This window comes from Hyposmocoma kahamanoa, unplaced genomic scaffold (assembly GCF_003589595.1).
Source record: "Hyposmocoma kahamanoa isolate Upper Pololo Valley unplaced genomic scaffold, ASM358959v1 212, whole genome shotgun sequence".
NCBI lineage: Eukaryota > Metazoa > Arthropoda > Insecta > Lepidoptera > Cosmopterigidae > Hyposmocoma > Hyposmocoma kahamanoa.
The window spans coordinates 44,307-65,019 of record NW_020653733.1 but is presented as its reverse complement, the minus strand read 5'-3'; the positions used below and the strand labels follow the sequence as shown (position 1 = coordinate 65,019).

The 20,713-nt window shown below is 37.2% G+C and overlaps 1 protein-coding gene across 1 annotated transcript in view; it reads left to right on the top strand.

Annotated features, from left to right (window-relative positions):
• The first annotated feature begins 4,586 nt into the window (after positions 1-4,586).
• The window catches only part of LOC113227638 (rho GTPase-activating protein 26), a 40,496-nt gene continuing 24,369 nt past the window's right edge, over positions 4,587-20,713 (top strand). The window contains exon 1 of the mRNA XM_026460597.1: positions 4,587-5,003. Within this exon, the coding sequence (XP_026316382.1) occupies positions 4,844-5,003 (160 nt within the window). The 5' untranslated portion in view covers positions 4,587-4,843. The remainder of the gene's footprint in view (positions 5,004-20,713) is intronic.

Here is a 20,713-nt window from a genome sequence, read left to right as displayed (position 1 = left end):
ATTCAGAATCGTACCCATTTCCATGTACCTCTTCCGACTTCCATCCATCTTTTATTGTTGTTCAATACAATAACTCTTCTATATACCTATTTATCTAAATTTATATTAAAAAAAAATATATTTTTTTATATTATTTAAAAATTTAACTGCTGTAATAATAATATAATATTTATACCATTTGTTTATTTGCATCTCATAATTCCTCGCCTCCTTTTGTCATTTTTTCTCCAACTTTCAAATACAACTATATAAAGTTGTCTGTATATAAGTGAGCTGCCTTTGCTATTTAATCAACGCCGCGAAAACGATGAAATAAAAAAATACAAAGGTATATTTGCTTATTTGGTAATGAACTATTGATAAACATTTTGAAGAACAAGGACAACTATATGAAATTGCGTATATAGGTATCTTTATCGGTTAATCATCGCCGCGAAAACAAAAAACGACAAAGCTAAATTGCGTATGAAATTATGATGAAATTGCGTATATAGCTATCTTTGTCGTTTAGTCATTGCCCTGAAAACCATGAAACAAAAAATGTCGTTCCATTTCGTTTGTCGCGCTCAGTTTCTATGTTGATAAAATTACTGTGCAAATGTTTTAAAATCAGCTGTGACCTTGCAGCGATGTTTGGCATGATAATGACACAAAATATGTGACGTCACGGGGCTCGCCATGCTGGCCATTGTGAGAAAATTTTAAAATGCCGGTTTATTACTCGAATTTGACAGCTAAATATGGATATAATTGCTTTATCGAGGCGGCCTGTAGAGCAGATGCGTCGATGGTTTGATGCATGTTTGATGGTTGTTGATAAAAAATATCAATTACGATCAACATTATTGATGTATTTTCTTGCAAGTGGTGGGAAGCACGTGGCATACGTTTATGTGAAAGGCACACAATACAATGTTTTAGGTATTTCCTTACAAAGGCACGCAAGCCGGGGAACCAAAAAGGACGTAGAATAAGTTCCACTGTTTTATCTTGCCCAATGTGGTCCTGATCATCATGAAATACATGAAGCAAACTTAGCCTATATCCTTTAGGAATAAGGCACAAATGACGTGTATCTTGACCCGTAGATGAATATTTCACGTATAACAAGCCGTTCTTGACAACGTAACGAGAGGAGTCTAGTTTACCGTTATTTAAACTGTCGATGAGATTATGAGTCTCCTCATCTGCAGACTGAGTTAACTGACCCCAATTTTTAGGATTTTGAATGTGGCATACCTCAATCGGATTTCTACTAAGGTAGTATGTGTGGGACATTAAAGAGCCTTTCCTGTACTCGAAACTGTATTGAAAGTCCTGCATGTAAGGCCATCATCTAGCCACGCAAGGAAGTAAATCTTTTTTACGCTCGGTGAGTTTTAAAGTTGCAGTCAGTAACAATTTTGAAAGAGACGCCTAAAAGATATTTCCGAAAATGTTGAACGGCTTTCACTACGGCTAGCGTTTCTAGCTCGTAAGAATGATATTTCGGCTCTGTTCCTTGGGTGGACTTGCTAAAATATGCTATGACGCGCTTAAGACCGTCTTTGTGAACTTGTAAAAGGATAGCGCCACAACCGATGGCACTCGCATCCGTATGGAGCTCACAAGGTAGTTGAAGATCAAATATAGCAAGAACAGGTGCATTTGTGACTTTATCTTGTTCTACCCCCCACATAAACGGAACGTTCTTTTTGATTAAGCGTGCAATGCAGGCGGTGCGCTGGGAATAATTTAAAATGTAGCCAGCAAGCCCCAGGAACTGTTTGACCTGTTTTACATTACACGGATTTGGAAAATCAACTAAGGCTTGGACCTTACGAGCGCTCGGCCAAACCTGACCATCGCTTAAGGTCCTCGCCAGATATTCAATTTCACTACTCAGAAATGCACACTTCTTAAGGTTTATAGAAAACCCTGACGCGATTAGTGTCTCTAATATTTATCGTAGCAAGATTAAACCCTCGTCTATTGAGTGCGATAGTATGAGAACGTCATCTATGTAAACTAGCACTTTCCCAGATTCAATGAAAGGTTTTAGTGTCTTTGAAATTATCTTTTAATAAACTACAGGTGCATTACAAAGACCGTAAGGCATCTTTACATACTCGACCTTCGGGGATCACGAACCCTGTCTTGGCAAAGGATCTTCCTCCATTGGAACTTGGTGGAAGCCCGTTGCCATGTCTAAACTGGTAAAAAATCTACTGCCTGACTGGTAAAAATCTCAACCCTAAGCGATTTATATGGTTATCAATGACCGGCAACGGAAATTTATCTTTGACGGTGCGTGCATTCAAGCCCCTATAATCGACGCACATCCTATCTGAGCCGTCCTTTTTCGTAACTAAAATCACTGGGCTCGCGTACGGCGATTCGGTTTCGCGTGTAATACCTTTACTATTAAAATCATTATCAATATCGCGAACGCGCAATTTTTCGTTATGTGATAACCGATAAGGTCTATAGAGAACCGGCTCTTCGGTAGTTAAAGTTATTTTCTTGGCACCCGTTGTGACTGTCGATGTAGCTGTGCCTGATATGAACGAACTCGAATAATCACTTATAACTGACAAAAGTCGTTCCCTATCTGCGCTTACAATCGGTATGTCTACACTTTTAACATTTAACTGAATATTATTTACCGCAGCTGTTACTTCTGTGTGAGTCAAAATCTAGACGCCGTTGTGTCGGATATACGTTATACCCTCACGATTTAAAATGTCCGTACCGACAATGACCGGGGTACTAATAGGTACAATGATGGGGAACTATGTATAGATCGGCTTCGATCGAAATGCGAGGAAATTCGAGGTACTTTCGACGAGTTGACTACAATGCCTTTTAATACGCGATATGTCGGTTTGGGACTAGTTTTAAAATGTTTCAAAACCGAACTCGATATCAGTGAGATACAAGAACCGCTGCCTACTAAAACGTCCATCGGTATGCTTTGAACAATTGCACTTGTGACGTCATTGCTATACTTGATAACATTGTCATCCAACTTACTTCAAAAATTAACGCTATGAGTGTTCAGGCTCGAAGATTCCGAGCGCTGTTTAGCAAAACAATTATCAGCTATGTGGCCCTTCTTTTTACAGAACGTACAAGTTTTATTCGGGGGCGAAAGACTTTTCCGAACCTGAATTCACATGCAAACGCTGTCTCTTAGCACTATGGCAGTCAATACGCTTATGGCCAAACTTGCCACAAAAATTAGACTACTAGACTTTTAATAGAATTAGACTAGACACCTTATGTCACTATTAATTTTCCCGCCATCACTATGTCTCGCAATGGAATGGTTACTAGCACGTGGTGCACGAAAATATTCGCGGGTAGATTTAGAAACAATTTTGAGTTTCACGTACATCGCCAAAAAATGTACCAGATCATTCGGTTGCAGTTTTGCATTCGTCGCGGCGGCTTTAACGCGAGGATCTACAATGCCCCTAAGTACATACTATGGCAACAATTAGTTCATCTGACAAGCCCCGTACTAAGGCTAACTTCAATAATAAACGCCTAGCGTACTCAGCGTAGGTATCATAACCTTAGAATAATAACGCATAGAATGATAGTTTCATATCAAACGAACTGTCACAAGTAAGGCAAAAATCGAATTCATGTAGGCTAGTTTTAGTAGTAGGTTAATTTTCAATATTAGTGAATATTTATATAAAAATACAAGTTGAAACGCGTTACTTCCTTGTGGAATGTGATGTTAGTATCTATTTTATGTTTGTCTGACGTATTTTTACACTCATTTACCGCACATTTCGTCATTTTTAGCTAAAATTCTTGAGCTGTTCGCGGTGCAAATTGACCTTGAGCGCTGAAGGCCCGCCCGCTCGTGTAGGCCCTTTGGGAGCGCTTCAATTTGCCTCACTTAGCGTGTGCGGACTAGGTTTCTATGCGTTATTATTCTAAGATCATAACCTTTGGAATTCGTGGACATCACTTCATAGACAATAGACACAATATCATCGATGTCTCGGGGGTACAAAGCTTTAAAATCGTGTTTAAAATTTGTCCATGAGCGGTCTGAACAAGACTAATCATGCAGCCAAATACGCGCATCGCCTTTTAAACAATTACCGATTCGCGATAGATACTCATTATCGTCCCAATCGTTCGTTTCCTTAGCCCTATCGACTTCCTCACTCCAGAAATCGATATTGTGCACTTTTGGATCGAAATTGAAAATGAAATATTTAAAAAAAAGTATGAGTATAGATAAAACAAATATGAGTATGATATTTAATGATTTCTTTTAATTGTGTATGTATTTTTATTTGACCTCTTTTCATTCAAATATTTTTTCCTTCCTTTATTTTCGTGAATAAATTTCTCCGTTTGCAGTGGCACCACACTATAACAGTGCAGTGGCACCTTTAATTTTTTCCATCCCACCACAGACTTATAAATGGAAGCATCCCACAGACGCAAACGGTGAAGCATACCAGAATAAAAAAGATCGTCGTTAAACCATTGCGATAAACAGCTTGTCAATCTGACGGACTATATGGTAGAATTTAATTTTAGGTAATAGTAATATTGACAATAAGTTTGACACTTTGCGCCGTAAACCTACCAAAAATACCAAAGTGAAACGAAATTGGTCAATTGTATTTTGTAGTAAATGTACCCGTAGTTTTATTTATGACTAAGTGAAATTTTTGTGATTCGTCCTATCTTTGAGACATATCATTTCCGTCCGTATAGCAGAGTGGGCGGACGGTGCTCGACCATGGCAACTGGAAAGGGCGGGCGGTGAAAGTTTGAGGTGGTGTGGGGTTTGTAGAGCGCGTGAGGGCGAGGGTCCGCGGCCCGTGACATCATGGGTGTGGGCCTGCAGCCGCTTGAGTTCACCGAGTGCCTGGCGGATAGTCCTGCCTTTCGTGAGAATCTGCAGCGCCATGAGAAGGAGCTGGAACGCACCAGTCAGCAAATCAAGCGTCTCATCAAGGAGGTCAAGGATGTAGTGCAGGCCGCAAAGCGTAAGTAACGATCATTCTACAGTCTATTTGCGTTTTATTATCTTTTGTAGTGTAGTTACCTGAGCATTTTATACATATTCAAAATAAAAAATGGTTTGGGTTGTAAAGTCCAATTGAGCCAAATAATTTTAATACAGAATGGTAATTGAAGTTGAGCCATATCCTCTACTGCCAATTTCTCCTTGTACAAATATAAAAGGGAAACAGGCGGTACAGGATACTATAGAGATGTACTTTTAATATTTCAATTAGTTTTTAGTTATATGTTCTAGATAGTTCATGTCAATCTGCACTTCAAGAAATGTTAAGATGGTAAATGTGTTAACAAAAAATAGTTGAGTTAAAATATCTAATGTTGTTGGCATTTGGTAGACATCTCAGCACTAATGGAATGTATGTCAATGAGTTTCATAATTAGTACACATGTGCATCGCATCACTGCACAGAGCCAATGTTCAACATTGGTTGATGACAGAGCACAGCCAAATGCAGTGTTGCTTGTTTGTCTCCTACACTATTGTTGCACTTAAATAAGCAACACTGCATATTGCTGTGTAAGCAGTGGCACACATAGGGAGGTGGATATGGTGGGATGACTCACTACACATAACACTGCAAAAAGCCACCTCTAATGTATTATTGGTTATTTAAGAAAATCTCTAATAGTTAACAATACTTCAATTTACTAAAGTGTGGTTCAATATGTAAACTCTATAGAGTTATCCCTCTTTATAATGGCATCTAGTATGGTTTGCATCTGCATGACATAAGTAGAATTATATGTTTTAACACTTAAAGAGTGAAAGTCTGAGGGTGAAGACTTTGCCCAGCAGTGGGACAATATTGCAGGCTAATTTAAAATAAGAACACACATACAAGGTAGGCTTGTCAAGGTAGTGTTGTCTTGCACAACACTACCTGTAGGTTGAAGAGGAATTGCTACTAATCCTATGGACAACTTAATTGAGAGCATAGGCGCTGTTTTTAAATACTTTTTTATATAATGGATGAATGTTCTTATGGTACATTACATCACGCTAATACGCTAGCCTTAGCTAGGTAGGAAAGTTAAAGCAACTTGAAAAATGTGATTTAAGATTTAACTTAAAATACTAAGTATTAATAGATATGTGTCACGAACTGTAGGCAGCTGTCTTGCCTTATCTGCTGCCGCCATCGCGCGTTGTCGTGTTACAAGGGATATTAGGCTGTTTCCTCATTAGGTGTTTGCTGTTATCAGCTCTAATGCTGTTCATTGTTTAGTCTATCCATTGAAACATTACATGCCTTATCTTACATACTGGATCCTCAATATGATTATGGGCAATGTTGCAAGTGTTGTAATCTATTTCAGCTGTGCATTGGGCAGCTTATTGGTTAATTTTGTACAAGTGGTTCTTGGTGTTAGAATGTGGCATTTGATTGAATTGCAATGTGCCACTTGAGCCATTGTTAAACTGATAAGCTTTGATAGTGGAGATAGTGCACACCTTGCGCCTTTGGCAATATTAATATACTGTTGCTGTATCAAATTCAACTGAAATTAATAAATAAAAAAATAGATTAATACCATTATGTATATTTTTTTAACTTAACAAAACAATAACGCTATCAGTGTCGTGGCGAGTCTCTGCCACATACATCGAACAGTAAATCGATACCTTCAATGAACACTAAGCCAACTTAATTTTTGGACCTGCTCTGTTTTTATTTTGTTTTTTGTTTCTTTTTTTTACAAAATTAGTTTTTTTTTGTTCTTGTTTCTTTTTTTCACAAAATTCGGGGAGCACAATTAAGATTATATTTATATTAGGCAGCCATACTTACTAAGGCAAATAAATATGACTGTTTACAAAAATAACAGAAGATGACCAAAAAATAAAGATGGCATAGTGTTCATTGGAGGTATCGAAATGCAACCCATATCTAAATGATATGGGTCATTTTCTAAAGATGTAAAAAAATGTGTCCCTTTCAATAACTTTTATATTATTGCATGAATGCGAAATATTATCATTATTGCTTGTTTACTTAGTCAGTGGTGATACCCATGAGGGACAACTTTACTTACTGTAATTTTTCATTTGTCTTAGCCAATTCCAAGTCTCCCTGAAGTAAAAATTAATAAAAAAGAAATACTTGTGGAAATAGCAGTATTTCTCACTGAGGATAAACTTAAAATAATTTTCCCATCAAATACTTACCGTACCTTTCCAATTTTTTTTAAACATATATATTTTCTTGGGTATATAATATGTCTTTACATTTTCTTCATCATTAGCGTTATTTCTACTAGAAACTGCTTAATATCAAAAGTCCACACTGCATCACATTCACCTTGTACGTATGTGAGAAGGGGCTCCTGTTGGAGACAGCTGTGCAGATTCAAAAGTATGTCTCTGGTTTAGCAAGAAACTAACATAAATACCAATTTTAGTACCTACCTACTATTTTGCACCAAAATCTTTCTCATTCACCTAAGGCAATCTAACTAAATGAGTGTTATAGTCTTTAAAATGTTATTGTGCAACAATTAGGGAAAGGGGACTTCAAAATTTCTATCTTCACGCATTTGTCGTAATATTCTGTAGTATTTAACTCTTTGAGAATCAAAAAGTATTCAATTCAAAAGTCCTCATTAGTGTCAAATTTTAAGTTGCACTAATGATTAAACATTTTAATGATCAGGTACAAAAAGACGTCTCTAGATATTTTCATTTATAGAATAGAATAGAAATCGTTTATTACTTAACGGTTGTAATTGATTTTAACATTTGTATCTAAAAAAGGTACTCATCCTAACAGTAACTGACATAACCTTTCTCATCATTATCGTCACCATCATCACTCACCATTATCACTATAACCACTATCATCATCATTCATCACCAATGTCATCAAGAAAGAAAGACAAGAATATTCGTTTAAAATGATGATGATGTGGATAAAAATAGAAAATAAGCTTTAAATGAATTTTTCATTCTGAAAATTTGCCACATTTTAGGAAATTTAAGAAATTTTAGGGTATTTTCCTAAAATGGGTTTCCCTAATATTGACAACTATACTAATAAACAACTTTTAGTTTTTTTAGTTTGTTATGTTTGTTACATCTTGTTAAATGTTCTTTTGTGAACGGCAAAATTTGTTATAATAATAATTCGACGGCCCCACCAAATAAACGTGTTAGAACTCACATGCTCAAAGTACACCTCATTATTTTTTTCAGATTTATTTCCCAATTCATTTTATAATTTATATTTTAATTATTCGGTGCTACAATATTTATTGTACAGAAAATAAAATCAATCTCGCACGGATATTGTAAGTATGTATTTGGCACACTACTCTTGCATGTTTATAAATAAAATAAAAATAATTTAGGAAATGAAACTATTTTTCCGGATTTAAATCGCGTATATTTGTTTTTTCAAACAAACCTTTTTTTTGGTTTGTATGTGTAACAATCGCGAAAGCCTAAGAACTCGTTAAAAATCATTTTTCACATATTTCGGGCGACAACGGCCCATAACAAGAAAAAAACAGATAACAAACTAACTTTGTAATATTGTTTGTGGGAATCTTTAAAAAATTTATTGACTTATCCTTCCAGTGGTCGCACCCTTGCGCCGAACATAAGCAGTCGCGTGCGGTCTGTGAGACCGCAACTTTACGCGTTCAGTTTGGGAAGACAAATGAATATTTTCATGGCGTTGTGTAGCACATGATAAAAAAGTCTTTTATCTATATGTACACACATCAAAATAAGTTTGCGATCAATAGCATAAGCTCCTATAATTCTTTAAATTTAACTTTATCAAGAAAAAATCTATGTTGTATGCTTTCTTTAAATAGGAATACCCTGTTTGAAATTAAAATATAAAACTATTTTTTATTATTTATTTTAAAAAATTGAGCCATTAATCATAATGTAATAGTGATAGAAATTTCATAGAAAGAAAAAGACTGTTTAATTAAACTTAAACAACAATTTATTATTAAAAGGTGTGAATTCAATATAAAATAACTCCTCCCCTGGCTCGAATACATGCGAAGATCCTCCTGGGCATGCTGAGGATCAAGTTATCCAGCATTTCCTGGGGTAACCTATCCCATTCTTCAATAGCGGCTTCCCTGAGCTCTGGAACTGTCTGGGGACGTGGCTCACGGTTCCATACTGCTCGTTTAAGAGCATCCCACGCGTGCTCTATTGGGTTTAAGTCGGGCGAGCCGGCAGGCCAGTCTAATCGTGTGATATCGTATTCTTGAAGAGCAGCATTGACTCGTTGAGCTCGATGTGCGGGCGCATTATCATCGACCAGTACAAATTGGTGCCCATGGTTTACTCGGAATGGTCTGACGATATCATCAATAGCAACTGCTTTGTACATGTCTGCTGTCATGAAGCCCCGATACGGGATCAAAGGCGTTCTAGCTCCAATCATAATGCCACCCCAAAAGGACACCGATTTTCCGCCTTGCTGAACTGTTCCAGTGGCAGTTCTTTGTCTTACACGGTCGCCTGGTCTTCTCCAGACACGGACACGTCGGTTATCTGGACGAGTGCTGATTCGGGATTCGTCAACGAAGAGACAGTTTTGCCAAATGTTTTCGTCCTCACCTTCTTCATTTTGCCGAAGTCTAGCCCATTGCAATCTTCGTCGTTGACGTTGCCGGGAATTGAGCGGAGCTCGCCAAGACCTCCGTGCTCGTAATCCAGTCTGGTGCAAGCAATTGCGAACGGTCTGCGTGCTAACTTCAAGCCCAGAGGCGGCCCTGACTTCTGCTTTTATTTTAGTGGCGTTGATTGTTGGATCACGGGCTGCCAGCAATCTAATATAGCGCTTTTGGGCAGCTGTCAAAACAGTTGGGCGACCGCTGCGGGGTCGGTCAGCTAAATTCCCCATTCCGTGATACCTCTGCAACGTAGCCACGACACAGGATTGGGATATAGCAAGTCTGCGTGCTATTACTCTCGTGGTGTATCCTTCTTCCCTCAAAGTTACTATTCTAGCTCGTAAAACCTCTGATAATCCTCTTGGCATTTTTTCAATCACAACTTTCCACGAAAAATATCTTGAATCGCTTATAATTGACTAAATCAGATTTCTGAATGAGCGTAAGCTAGGACTGAAAGCCTTTTTATATGAAAAAACAATTGAACGGGGTCATTGTTTAACATATGTTCTAATTTATTTTTAAATAAATAATCTAAAAAGAAGAAAAAATCATAATATAATCTACAGTAACAAAAAAGATTTCAGTTTTTCGAAGTGATCGCAAACTTTTTTTGATGTGTGTATAAACGAGCTCTGTACTCCACCTACGGTGGGGTCGGGCTCGACCTGCGGCGCGTGGTCGGTATCAGTTTACGGGGTGTGCTCATGCTCTTCGGTGGCACAGTAGTTAGTACTATGGGCGCTTGATGAGGAGGTCGATTCCCGATTCGTGCCAATTTAAAAAACGAACATTTCTAAGTTGGTTTTGGTCTGAGTATTCTGGGTTATCGTTGATTTGGTATTCATAGTACCTACATAGTACACGAAATTCGGCATTTTTTCCCCCTAAATACTTCCCGTTGGCATAGCTTTCAAGAAAATGAAATCTAACATAGAGATGGTTGAGATACAACAACGCTATAATAAGTATCTCATCTCCACGACATCGGGAAGCATGCTTTACATTTTTAGAATTATGAGATCTTGTATTCGTAATCTATTACGTCTCCGTATATTATCTCTATTTGATGGCGTGCGGACGCTTCGGGCTTCGCCTTCCGCGGGCCTCGGCCTCGGCCTCTGCGAAAAATAAATTTCGACCGCAAATTATTATCAAACACCTATAGAGATCCCCACATATCGATTTTCAGTTGAATTAGAGCTAATTCTTATTAGTTGTTGAATGGCGGTCGTATTAAAAAATGGCGTAAAACCATTTTTGATCACAAATTATTATCGAGCATCCCTAGAGACCCACACATGCCAATTTAGAAAAGGATCAGAGCATTTTTTTCCTGCCGCCAACGAACGCTTCTATTGCGGCCATATTTGAACATGACGAAAAACCAATTTTGACTACAAATTATTATCCGGCACTTCTAGAGGCATCCGCATGGCAATTTTCAGCCGAATCAGAGCAAGTCCGTTTCGGCAGCCACTTTTGACGAAAAAAAACTTTTGACCCCAAATTATGGTTAAGGACTCCTAAAGACGCCCGCATACCAATTTTCAGCCGGATCGAAGCAAGTTTTTCTTCGGCCGCCATTTTGAATTCGCCATCTTATTTTTTTTTAACCCAGGCAGTTGACCACTATTAATCTCTATGACATTCCTTCGAGCACCTCCTACCTATCTCTAATAGTTTCCGTGATAGGAGACTTTGAAATTTGTATGGCGGTCATCTTATTTATTTGAATTTCGAACATTTTTTACTTCCGGCGGAAATTGACCAGGGTGTACCTCATAAAAGTGCACAAATATTACCTCCATATATTATAGTTTTTGCAGGCCGTTGATCACTCTTTCATATTTTCCACATTTAGATCTTCTCATATTTGATTCTTTGCTTTGGAATTTATCCGCGTACAACGGTATAAATATCTATTTTCCACCATACCGCGAAGTATGCGTTCTATTTATATCAAACAAAATAACAAAACAATTTGAAATTTTCTATCTTAATCGTTCATAAGCACCATACAAGCACACTATTTTTTTTTTTTTGGTTCACAAAACTGGATACAATTCAAATTTCAGATAAAAGTGTTTGGTTGATATTATGTTACAAGAAGAATGTACCCTACTAGACGTGAACACAACATGCGAATTGAGAAAATAAATGCTTAAATAATAATATTAATTAAATTACAGTGATTATAAACTTGTCTCTGAAGAAAACTGGATAACAAAAACACATAGTGCACTTAGTTTTTAAGGCAATTTCTAATTGAGTTCCTAGCTGAGGCCTCGGAACCAAAGAATATGTCAAAATCAAATCTGACAGCATTGTACGAGGAGCACATACGATAAAGTGGACAATGTTGACCAAGATTCGTCTTAAATTAGGAAGCGAGAAAGTTTTACGATTATGCAGGCGGCTACCGGGACGGTGGACTGACAGGCGCAAACTCTCAAGGATATCAGGTGCGTCTATAAAACCATGAATAAGTTTGAATAAAAACATCAAATCAAGGGCTTTTCGACGCTTTTGGAGTGAGGACATTTTAAAGTAAGAGAGACGCGACTCATAAGAGAAAAGCTGTTTAGACTTTAAATTATTAAACGTTACATGATAGAGAAAACGTTTTTGAATACGTTCAATTCTATCAGAATGAACCTGGTAACCTGGGTTCCAGACAACGGAACAGTATTCCAAAATACTTCGTATTAAGCTGTTGTATATTAAAATGGATATTGTGGGTTCGTTAAAAATTTTCATTTGTCTGGATACAAAACCAGTCGACCTTGAAGTTTTACTGGTAATTAAGTCTACATGATTACGAAAACTTAAGGTAGCGTCCATGACGACTCCCAAGTCCCGAATGCAAGTAACCTCCGTTAAGGGCATATGGTTAATAAAATAAGTGACTGCTAAAGGCCTCCGGCGCCTGGTAACTTTAATATGTTGGCATTTATTTGTGTTTAGCATCATAGCATTATTACAACACCACAGATGGACTCTGTCAAGATCGTCCTGAAGTAACTGGCCATCACCAGGCGAGTCAATAGCTCTGTAAAGCTTCAGGTCGTCAGCATACATTTTGAATTTAGAATGCAATGAAAAAGCAATGTCGTTGACGAACATTAGAAAAAATAGGGGACCTAGATGGGAGCCCTGGGGCACACCGGATGGCACTGCTATCACTTCGGACCTAAAGCCACAAACCGTAACCAGCTGAGATCAATTGCGTAGGTAAGATTCACACCATCTTAACAGCGAACCGTGAATTCCCATCTGTTCCATCTTGTCAAGAAGAACATATGCCACCAGATTCGAGGAAGTTGATCTATGTGGCAAAAATCCGTGCTGGTTTTTGTTAATTAAGTTTTTGTTATGGAAGTACATTTTTTTTTGCATGAGCGATTCCAAAATTTTGCCAGCCGTAGATAAAATTGAGATTGGTCTATAGTTGGCAACATCCTGCGAACAACCCGATTTGTGAATAGGTGTGATGTGTGCTGTTTTCCACTTGCTTGGAAAAATACCAAGTCGCAAGGACTTATTGTAGATAATGCAAAGTGGTCTGTACAAAACTTCAGCACAGCTTTTAAGAAAGTGAGCTGGTATCAAATCGGGTCCGGGCCCCTTGTTACAGTCAAGACATTCAAGAAGCTTGAGCACCTCATCCTCAGAAACCACAACATTACTGAGAGGAGAACTGTGCTGATAAGCATTGACTTTACCCTTACATAAAATTGGCGGATTGGAATCACTATAAACGGATTGAAAATGTTTAGAAAAAAGGTTACATATACTTTGGCCACCCGTGGCATAGGAATTACCCAGATACATCTCGTGGGGGATGGTGGACTCATTGGATTTACGACCTTTACAAAACTTCCAGAAATATTTCGGATTAGCTTGTAAGTGATCCAAGGCTTTTTTTTTGAAGATTTTGTAACATTATTTTATCATATTGTCACATCTCGTTCTCAACATACTGAATGTTACTTGATCCAATGGGTTGCAATATTTTTTGAATTTTTTATGATATTTCGCTTTTTCTTTTAGTGTCTTAATCAGTGGTCTAGTGTACCACACTGGGTATTTACTATAATAGATCATTATCAAGATCAATCAATATTGTCATCAATTGCAGAATATTGTAGGAACTCTAAAATCACAATTATTTTTGAATGGTTTTTCATTATGTTCTTTTTTTAGAAGCAGGTAGTACGATAACCTACTCACAGTAGCAATGGTTTGACATCATCAAAATCTTCATCTTCTGTTTCCGCCTCCTCTGCAAGCCGTTCTGATTCTTTGTAACTCATGTTGCGTCTACAAATAGTGAAATAATAAATAATTGAATATATATTACATAAAATAATGTAATTTTGTAAGTAATATAGGACAAATAACATGAAATCTCACGCAGGTTTCAATAACATTACATGAATTTTTCTGGAACACGACCGGTCGCGCGCGGATTCTGAGACCGCAACCACAAGTGAAGACACTGCGCTTGCGCCGAACGTCACAGGGCTACTAAGGAGAAGTACCTCACCTCCTCGAGGATATCACGGTCGCGCAACCGTTTATTGTTTATACTTTTTGTAAAATGACTAAAATCGCGCTCGACCGCTGAAAGGTTAGTGTTTCGCCAAATTCTGGAGTTTGTCTATGATGGTAGGCAATTTTTGTATGATTTTGTTGTTGCATATTATTGAATCCTTATATTCGCAAAGAATTTTACCAAACTATAGAATGCATTCCCTAAAACTGTATTATGTTTATCATATTAAGGTTGTCAGTAACAATTCTCGAAAATCTCTCTCACTCTTACTGATCGGTTAAATAATAAAAGCATTTTGATGTTCAGCAAAAACTGCTTAACACCGTCAATGATAGATACAATAGATAAGTGCGAAGACGGGTCATGCATTGAGTCATTGCGTCACAAAGTTAAGCTGGTCGAACGATGCGCGCCCGTGGCGCCTCACAGAGGCTGAAAGGCGAATTACAGCTTTTTTTATGGAAATGTTTAATTGGAATACAAAAAAAGTATTTTTTGCTGGCAAACTTCAGTTGTCTATTAATATATGCAGCTACTATGCCTAGTACCTGAGAAAGTTAGACATGGAAACTACTGATTTAACTTTTTTTTCCAAAATATTGTATGAAGCTAGTATGAAAAATAAGTTTATCTCTGAAACCGCAAGGAAAACCGTAGTATCCTCGCAGGTATTTATAGTGCTAATTACTTATAATTTTTCGATGTATTTTGTATAACGGATTTACCGCTACTTACTGCGCATTTTCTTTTTTTAAATATCCAAATATTTTTTTGTAATTTCAGTAATGACAAGTTTTATTGCTAATGATAACATTTTTAGCTTCTAGTTTACTGAAAATCGTAAAAAAAGATGGCTTAAATTTTTATTGAAAGTGAAAATAAAACAAAACTAATCATAACAATATTGTAACTGTAGTTAATAAAGAAACTACAAACTTCAAAATAATTCTCTTAATTATATGTAAAACATTACTACATAAATAAAGTGTACTTAATAACAAAAAATGGTATGATCCCTAAGAGTATGCAAGATGTGAAAGGAGCTTCAAAATCCCTGTTTTAATACAATAATTACAATAAATAAACTTATACTTTGAACTCATAACATCTTGACTTATTTAAGTTTTTAAAGTACTGCCACCTTACTTATTTCTGCCGCCAAGCAGTAATGTCCGCATTACTGTGTTCCGGTTTTGAGGGGTAAGGGTGCTGGTGTAATTACAGGCACATGGCCTTGTCAACTTACGTCTCAGGGAGATAGGCGCAGGGGCTGTGCCCCTCAGATCTTTGCGATTTAAAGCTCTGAGTGGCACTGCAACTGTTATGGACAGGCGTGTAGCTTACCATCAGGCGCATGACTTGCTCGTGCCGTCACTTGATATTAATAGGGGTTAAAGTATGAAATTGCCGATTTGTACTGAAAATCTAAATTGTTTATTTTTTAAATTTTTAACAAATTTATTTAATCAAAATAGTTGCCATTATTATCTATACATTGCTGCCATCTAATGGGAAGGTTATTAATGCCTTTGCGATAGAACTCCGACGATCTAGACTGCACAAACTGTGTGAAAGCATTTTGTACTGCCTCCTGGGAAGAAAACTTCTTGTCACGTAGATAATTGTCCAAATCACGAAAAAAATGGTAGTCCGTTGGAGCAAGGTCTGGTGAATACGGAGGATGACGAATGGTTTCTAACTGCAGTTCCTGAAGGGTCAAAATGGTTTCTCGTGCTGTGTGAGGTCTCGCGTTGTCGTGGAGCAATAATGGTGAAGATCGATTCATGAGTCGGGGCTGTTTTACTGCTAGTTTTGTCAACATGGTTCGGAGTTCGGCACAATAGACATCTACCGTTATTGCTTGACCAGATCGGAGAAAACTATAGTGAATAACACCATGCTGAGACCACCAAACAGTTACCATTACCTTTTTATTGGTAAGTTTTGCTTTAGGACACTGTTGTGGCATTTGACCTGGGGTCAGCCATTGCATTTTTCTTTTCCGGTTATCATAAAGAATCCACTTTTCATCACATGTTACAATTCGATCCAATATTCCTTCATTTCTGTACCGGTTCAACAAGGCAACACAAGTTTCAACACGCGTTTCTTTCTGCAGATCAGTCAAATCATGAGGCACCCATTTTTCGTATTTTTTTATTTTATTGATTTGACGCAAGTGAGTCAATATTGTGGGTAAGGTAACGTTAAACCATGCCGCTAATTCCTGGGTAGTTTGACTAGGATCGGCTTCCACTATCTCTCTTAATTCATCGTTATTCACCTGTGTGGGCGGTCTTCCTCGTGGGTCGTTCTTTAAGTCGAAATTTCCATCACGAAAGCGTTTAAACCAAAATCGCTCGGTGCGTTCATTAGTAGACCCCTCTCCAAACGCAGCATTGATATTGCGGGCTGTTTCTGCCGCGTTAGTTCCGCGTCGGAACTCGTATTCAAAAATCACTCGAATTTTCGCAGTATCCATCTTTCTTGTCTAAATTGAATAACAAAAACAATTGAAAGTCGATATTCAAATGTTTCAAATTTAAAAAAAAAAAAATATCACAGAAACCATTTGAAAAAAGTTTCATTCGAAAACCTCAAACCATGAAGATTCTATGAAAATTCAAAGAACCTATTGCAATAAAACGGCAATTTCATACTTTAACCCCTAATATTAAAAAAAAGTTAATTTTCTGCATCGCTTTCTTCTGATTCCAATGTTTATATTTAGTGACATAAATTTGTTCCCTAGATGTTATTGCTGCAGAATTGTGTATCACAGCAAACCTACACATTAGATCTTCATCCAATACAGTAATTGTTGCTGTTCTGTCGGGATATTCGAACAACTTCCGTGGTCTGTTCCCGTTATTAGTCGTTCCTGCATCTTGTTTCCCTATGTCTATCAAAATACAAAAAAAAATTACAAAAACATTTATTTAACTGTCCAAAACATTATATTGTGATACATAGATAACCACACTAGGCCAGGCCTGTGTCGTGGTTATCAGTACAGAAAGTGTTTACATAAGAAGAGCTTACTTTACTATATTATTAAATTAATTATAAAAGAAATAAGATTTTAAATAATAATAATGACAAACATAAAAATGATAGAAGGACAATAAATACCATGTGCGTGTGTGTGTGTGCGTGTGTGCGTGTCCGCGCTGGGCTATGTGTATATGAGTGTTTGAGTGTGTATATGAGTGAGTATGAGCGCGAATGAATGTCTAATAACAATACAATATGAATAATAATATACATATAATAATAATACAATATTATTTGTAGAGCGTCTTTTACTTTATAGGAACAAGTAGCGACTCCGTGTCCTCGTGTGTCACGTTCATTAGCACCTGCTTTAATTTTCTTTTGACTTCATGTACCCACACGTGTCTAAAGGAAAACAATCAGCAAAAACGTTTTCGCTGCCTTCACTGGTATAGTAAAAATTCTACGTTTTAGTAAAGTTTGCTCATTTGCTGCGGTCAATACAGCATTGTGCGTGCTAACAATTGCACTAAGTATTTACAATCGTCTAACACTCAATAACTGAGCTTCACTGTAAAGCATTACTTTCAGAGCCACTCTTTGTGCTCTTTCAGGTGGTATCATAATATGAGTTTTCTTGCTGCGCCCCAAACTTCTAGGCAATATGTAACTATTGGTTCACAAAGCGACTTATAAATAGATTTCAAGATTTCTGTATTGCCTATATAACGCAGTTGTTTAAAAATATGTATCAATTTTTTAACCCTGGCAGCCGTTGTCTCTATATTCGGTTTCGGCAAGTAAATCGTTCATCTTGTGTGATGCCTAAGTATTTAATCGTACTTGATCGTGAAATAACCTCACATTTGCAATTATAAGATTTAACATTACCAGCATCTGGTTTGCAATCGCAAGGTACCAGTTTACGTTGAGAGTCAGAGACAGAAGCTGCAGTGTTGTGGAAACACAAATATTTCGTTTTGCTGGTGTTGAGGGTTAGTAGGTTTTCGAACAACCACTTGCCTATTTTGGCCATACCTCTTTCTGCATTACGAAAAACATTCTTCCCAAGTATCTCCATGAAAGATAACTGCAGCATAGCAAACGATATCTGCATTTTCTAAGACTAATATAGAGAGATGGTGTAGGTAGAGAAGAAATAGAGTTGGTCCTAGGACGCCACCCCGCGGTATCTCAAAAGTCACTTCCTTTGCACTGCTACTCCAGTTACCTACTTTTGCTTGCTGTCTTCCATCTGTTAAGTAGTTCATAAACCAGTCGAGAGTAACACTGCGCACACTTATCTATTCTAGCCTTACTACTTACTTCAGAAAGTAGAATTGGAACCGACAATGTATCGAAGCCTTGGCTAAACCTAAGAAAACTACGATAAAGTGCTTTCCACCATCCAGCAATGAAGAGACTTTTTCCACTAGGGTTCTAAGAGCATCTTCAGCGGACCTTCCCCTTCTGTATCCAAATATTATATATATATAATATGATTGTTCGCTAGTAAGCGCTTTTCCTCCAGATAGAACAGGTAGCTAGGTGAAGACTGAAAATCAGCAATTCTGAGTTTTTAACCTTTTTGTCCACATCACTCAATTGTTTTTTTTTTCTATTCATTCTTTAAATATTGTGTTCCTTATGTTTTGTAAACACCTTTTTATTTTTTATTTTAAGTGGAGAAACTAGTAGAGTAGAGACTATGCAACTTTTCGCGTTTTTGAGTATACTATTACTTATTCTATCTATCCCAGGAGCACGGTCATATTTGAATGAATTTCTTAAAGATTCTATTTCAAACTGGTCCGTTGGAATCAAACGGAATGAGTTCACTGGAGAGTTGCTGGCTTTTTTAGCTGATTTCTGCTGCTTGAAACACGATAAGCTAATGTTTTCCTTATAGTTGCAAAATGGTCACTAAGAACATTTACCAGGTTTAAAAGAAACTTCTGAAAAAGAAATATTTAAAATTTTAACATTGAGCTTATCCTCCAACATGTCCTGGATATTTTTTTCTTGCCTCTGACATTTCCTTGTGCATCTTGCAGCCCACTTCTTGAAATCGAGTCGATATACAATATGTAAATGTAATTCCATGAAATTAATGCAGGCGTGTAGTTAAGACAACCCAAATTCTTATATGCCAGCCGCCACGGTCTTAGATACAATTGTATCTAATCGGTTCATTTCCGTAGGGTTAGCTGAGCACAACTAGCACGATGCGTTTCATCTAGCTTCAGAAAGATATGTACAGAGACTTTAGCATCTATCATCGTCATCGTAAGATGATGACTCATCTTATTATTGTGGCGCTTTGTGGGGACTAAGAGCCTTTATTTGTCATCTATTTTATTTTTTGTGATCAATGACCACTGCTTCATTTTCCTTTTCAAAGCGAACTGTACTTGTCAACAATATGAAACTGAACACGGTTTTATACAGTATCGTCTCTAACAGTCAGCTTCAACGGTACCATAAAAGATATATACTTGAGTAATTTACCCTCCATTTTCTGTTTATATCGGCTTTGGTTGGAAGCACCATCCCCACTTGGATATTAGCGTCAAACTTTCAAGGATCCTTTTCATTGTGACATCAAGTTCTTTTTTTACGTTTACATGTAAGATCATTGAATTGATTGCGCTTTCGTTATCGAGAAAAGGAGAGGCAAACTGGGGAAAGGCGTCCTGTTTTTGCAGGACAATGCGTCCGTGCACACTGCCCGTGTTGCAAGGCGTGCCCTGGCCGAGACAGGATTTGAAGAACTCAACCACCCATCCACCACCACCCATAGATTTCTCATAGATGGCGCTACGACTAAAAAGTCGTTGAAAAACCAAATACAAAGACACGACGCAAGCACATAGAAAAATTCTTGAGGTCCGTTGGTTCGTTCCGTGGCTTAGTTGGTATAGCGTCTGGCACGGTGTGCAAGAAGACGTCGCCGTCGGCGTCGGTTCGAATCCGACCGGATCGAAGGAATTTTTTCTGAGTGTTCGATCTTTGTATTTATAATTATAATAACAAACTACTGGAGTAATTTCACAAAAAAATAATTGAATATCCATTCAATAAAAAATTAAAAAATTCATTTCTAACCATTTATAGTATTTTTTCTTATTCATTCCGGAAAGTTATAGTGCGCTCCACGTAAAACAGAGCAATGTAATGTTACATTTTGAAGGAACTATAACTTATCTCACGAACAGCCGCCAAAGTAATTTTTACTACAATAAAAATTAAAAGGGTTTTTTTGTTAATTTCTGATGAACTCTGTAAATATTGTCATGTTTCATATTTTATTATAAAATGTTATGTTTTTTTTACCTTTAATTTAGTCATACATCGTATTTAAGTATATCCATACCAATAAGTAATATTAATTTTTTAGTTTTTATTCGCGCCTGTAAAATAACAGGTTTCGTTTACACGTAACTGCCTCCGTGGCCGAACAGTTACCATGCCGGACAGCCACGC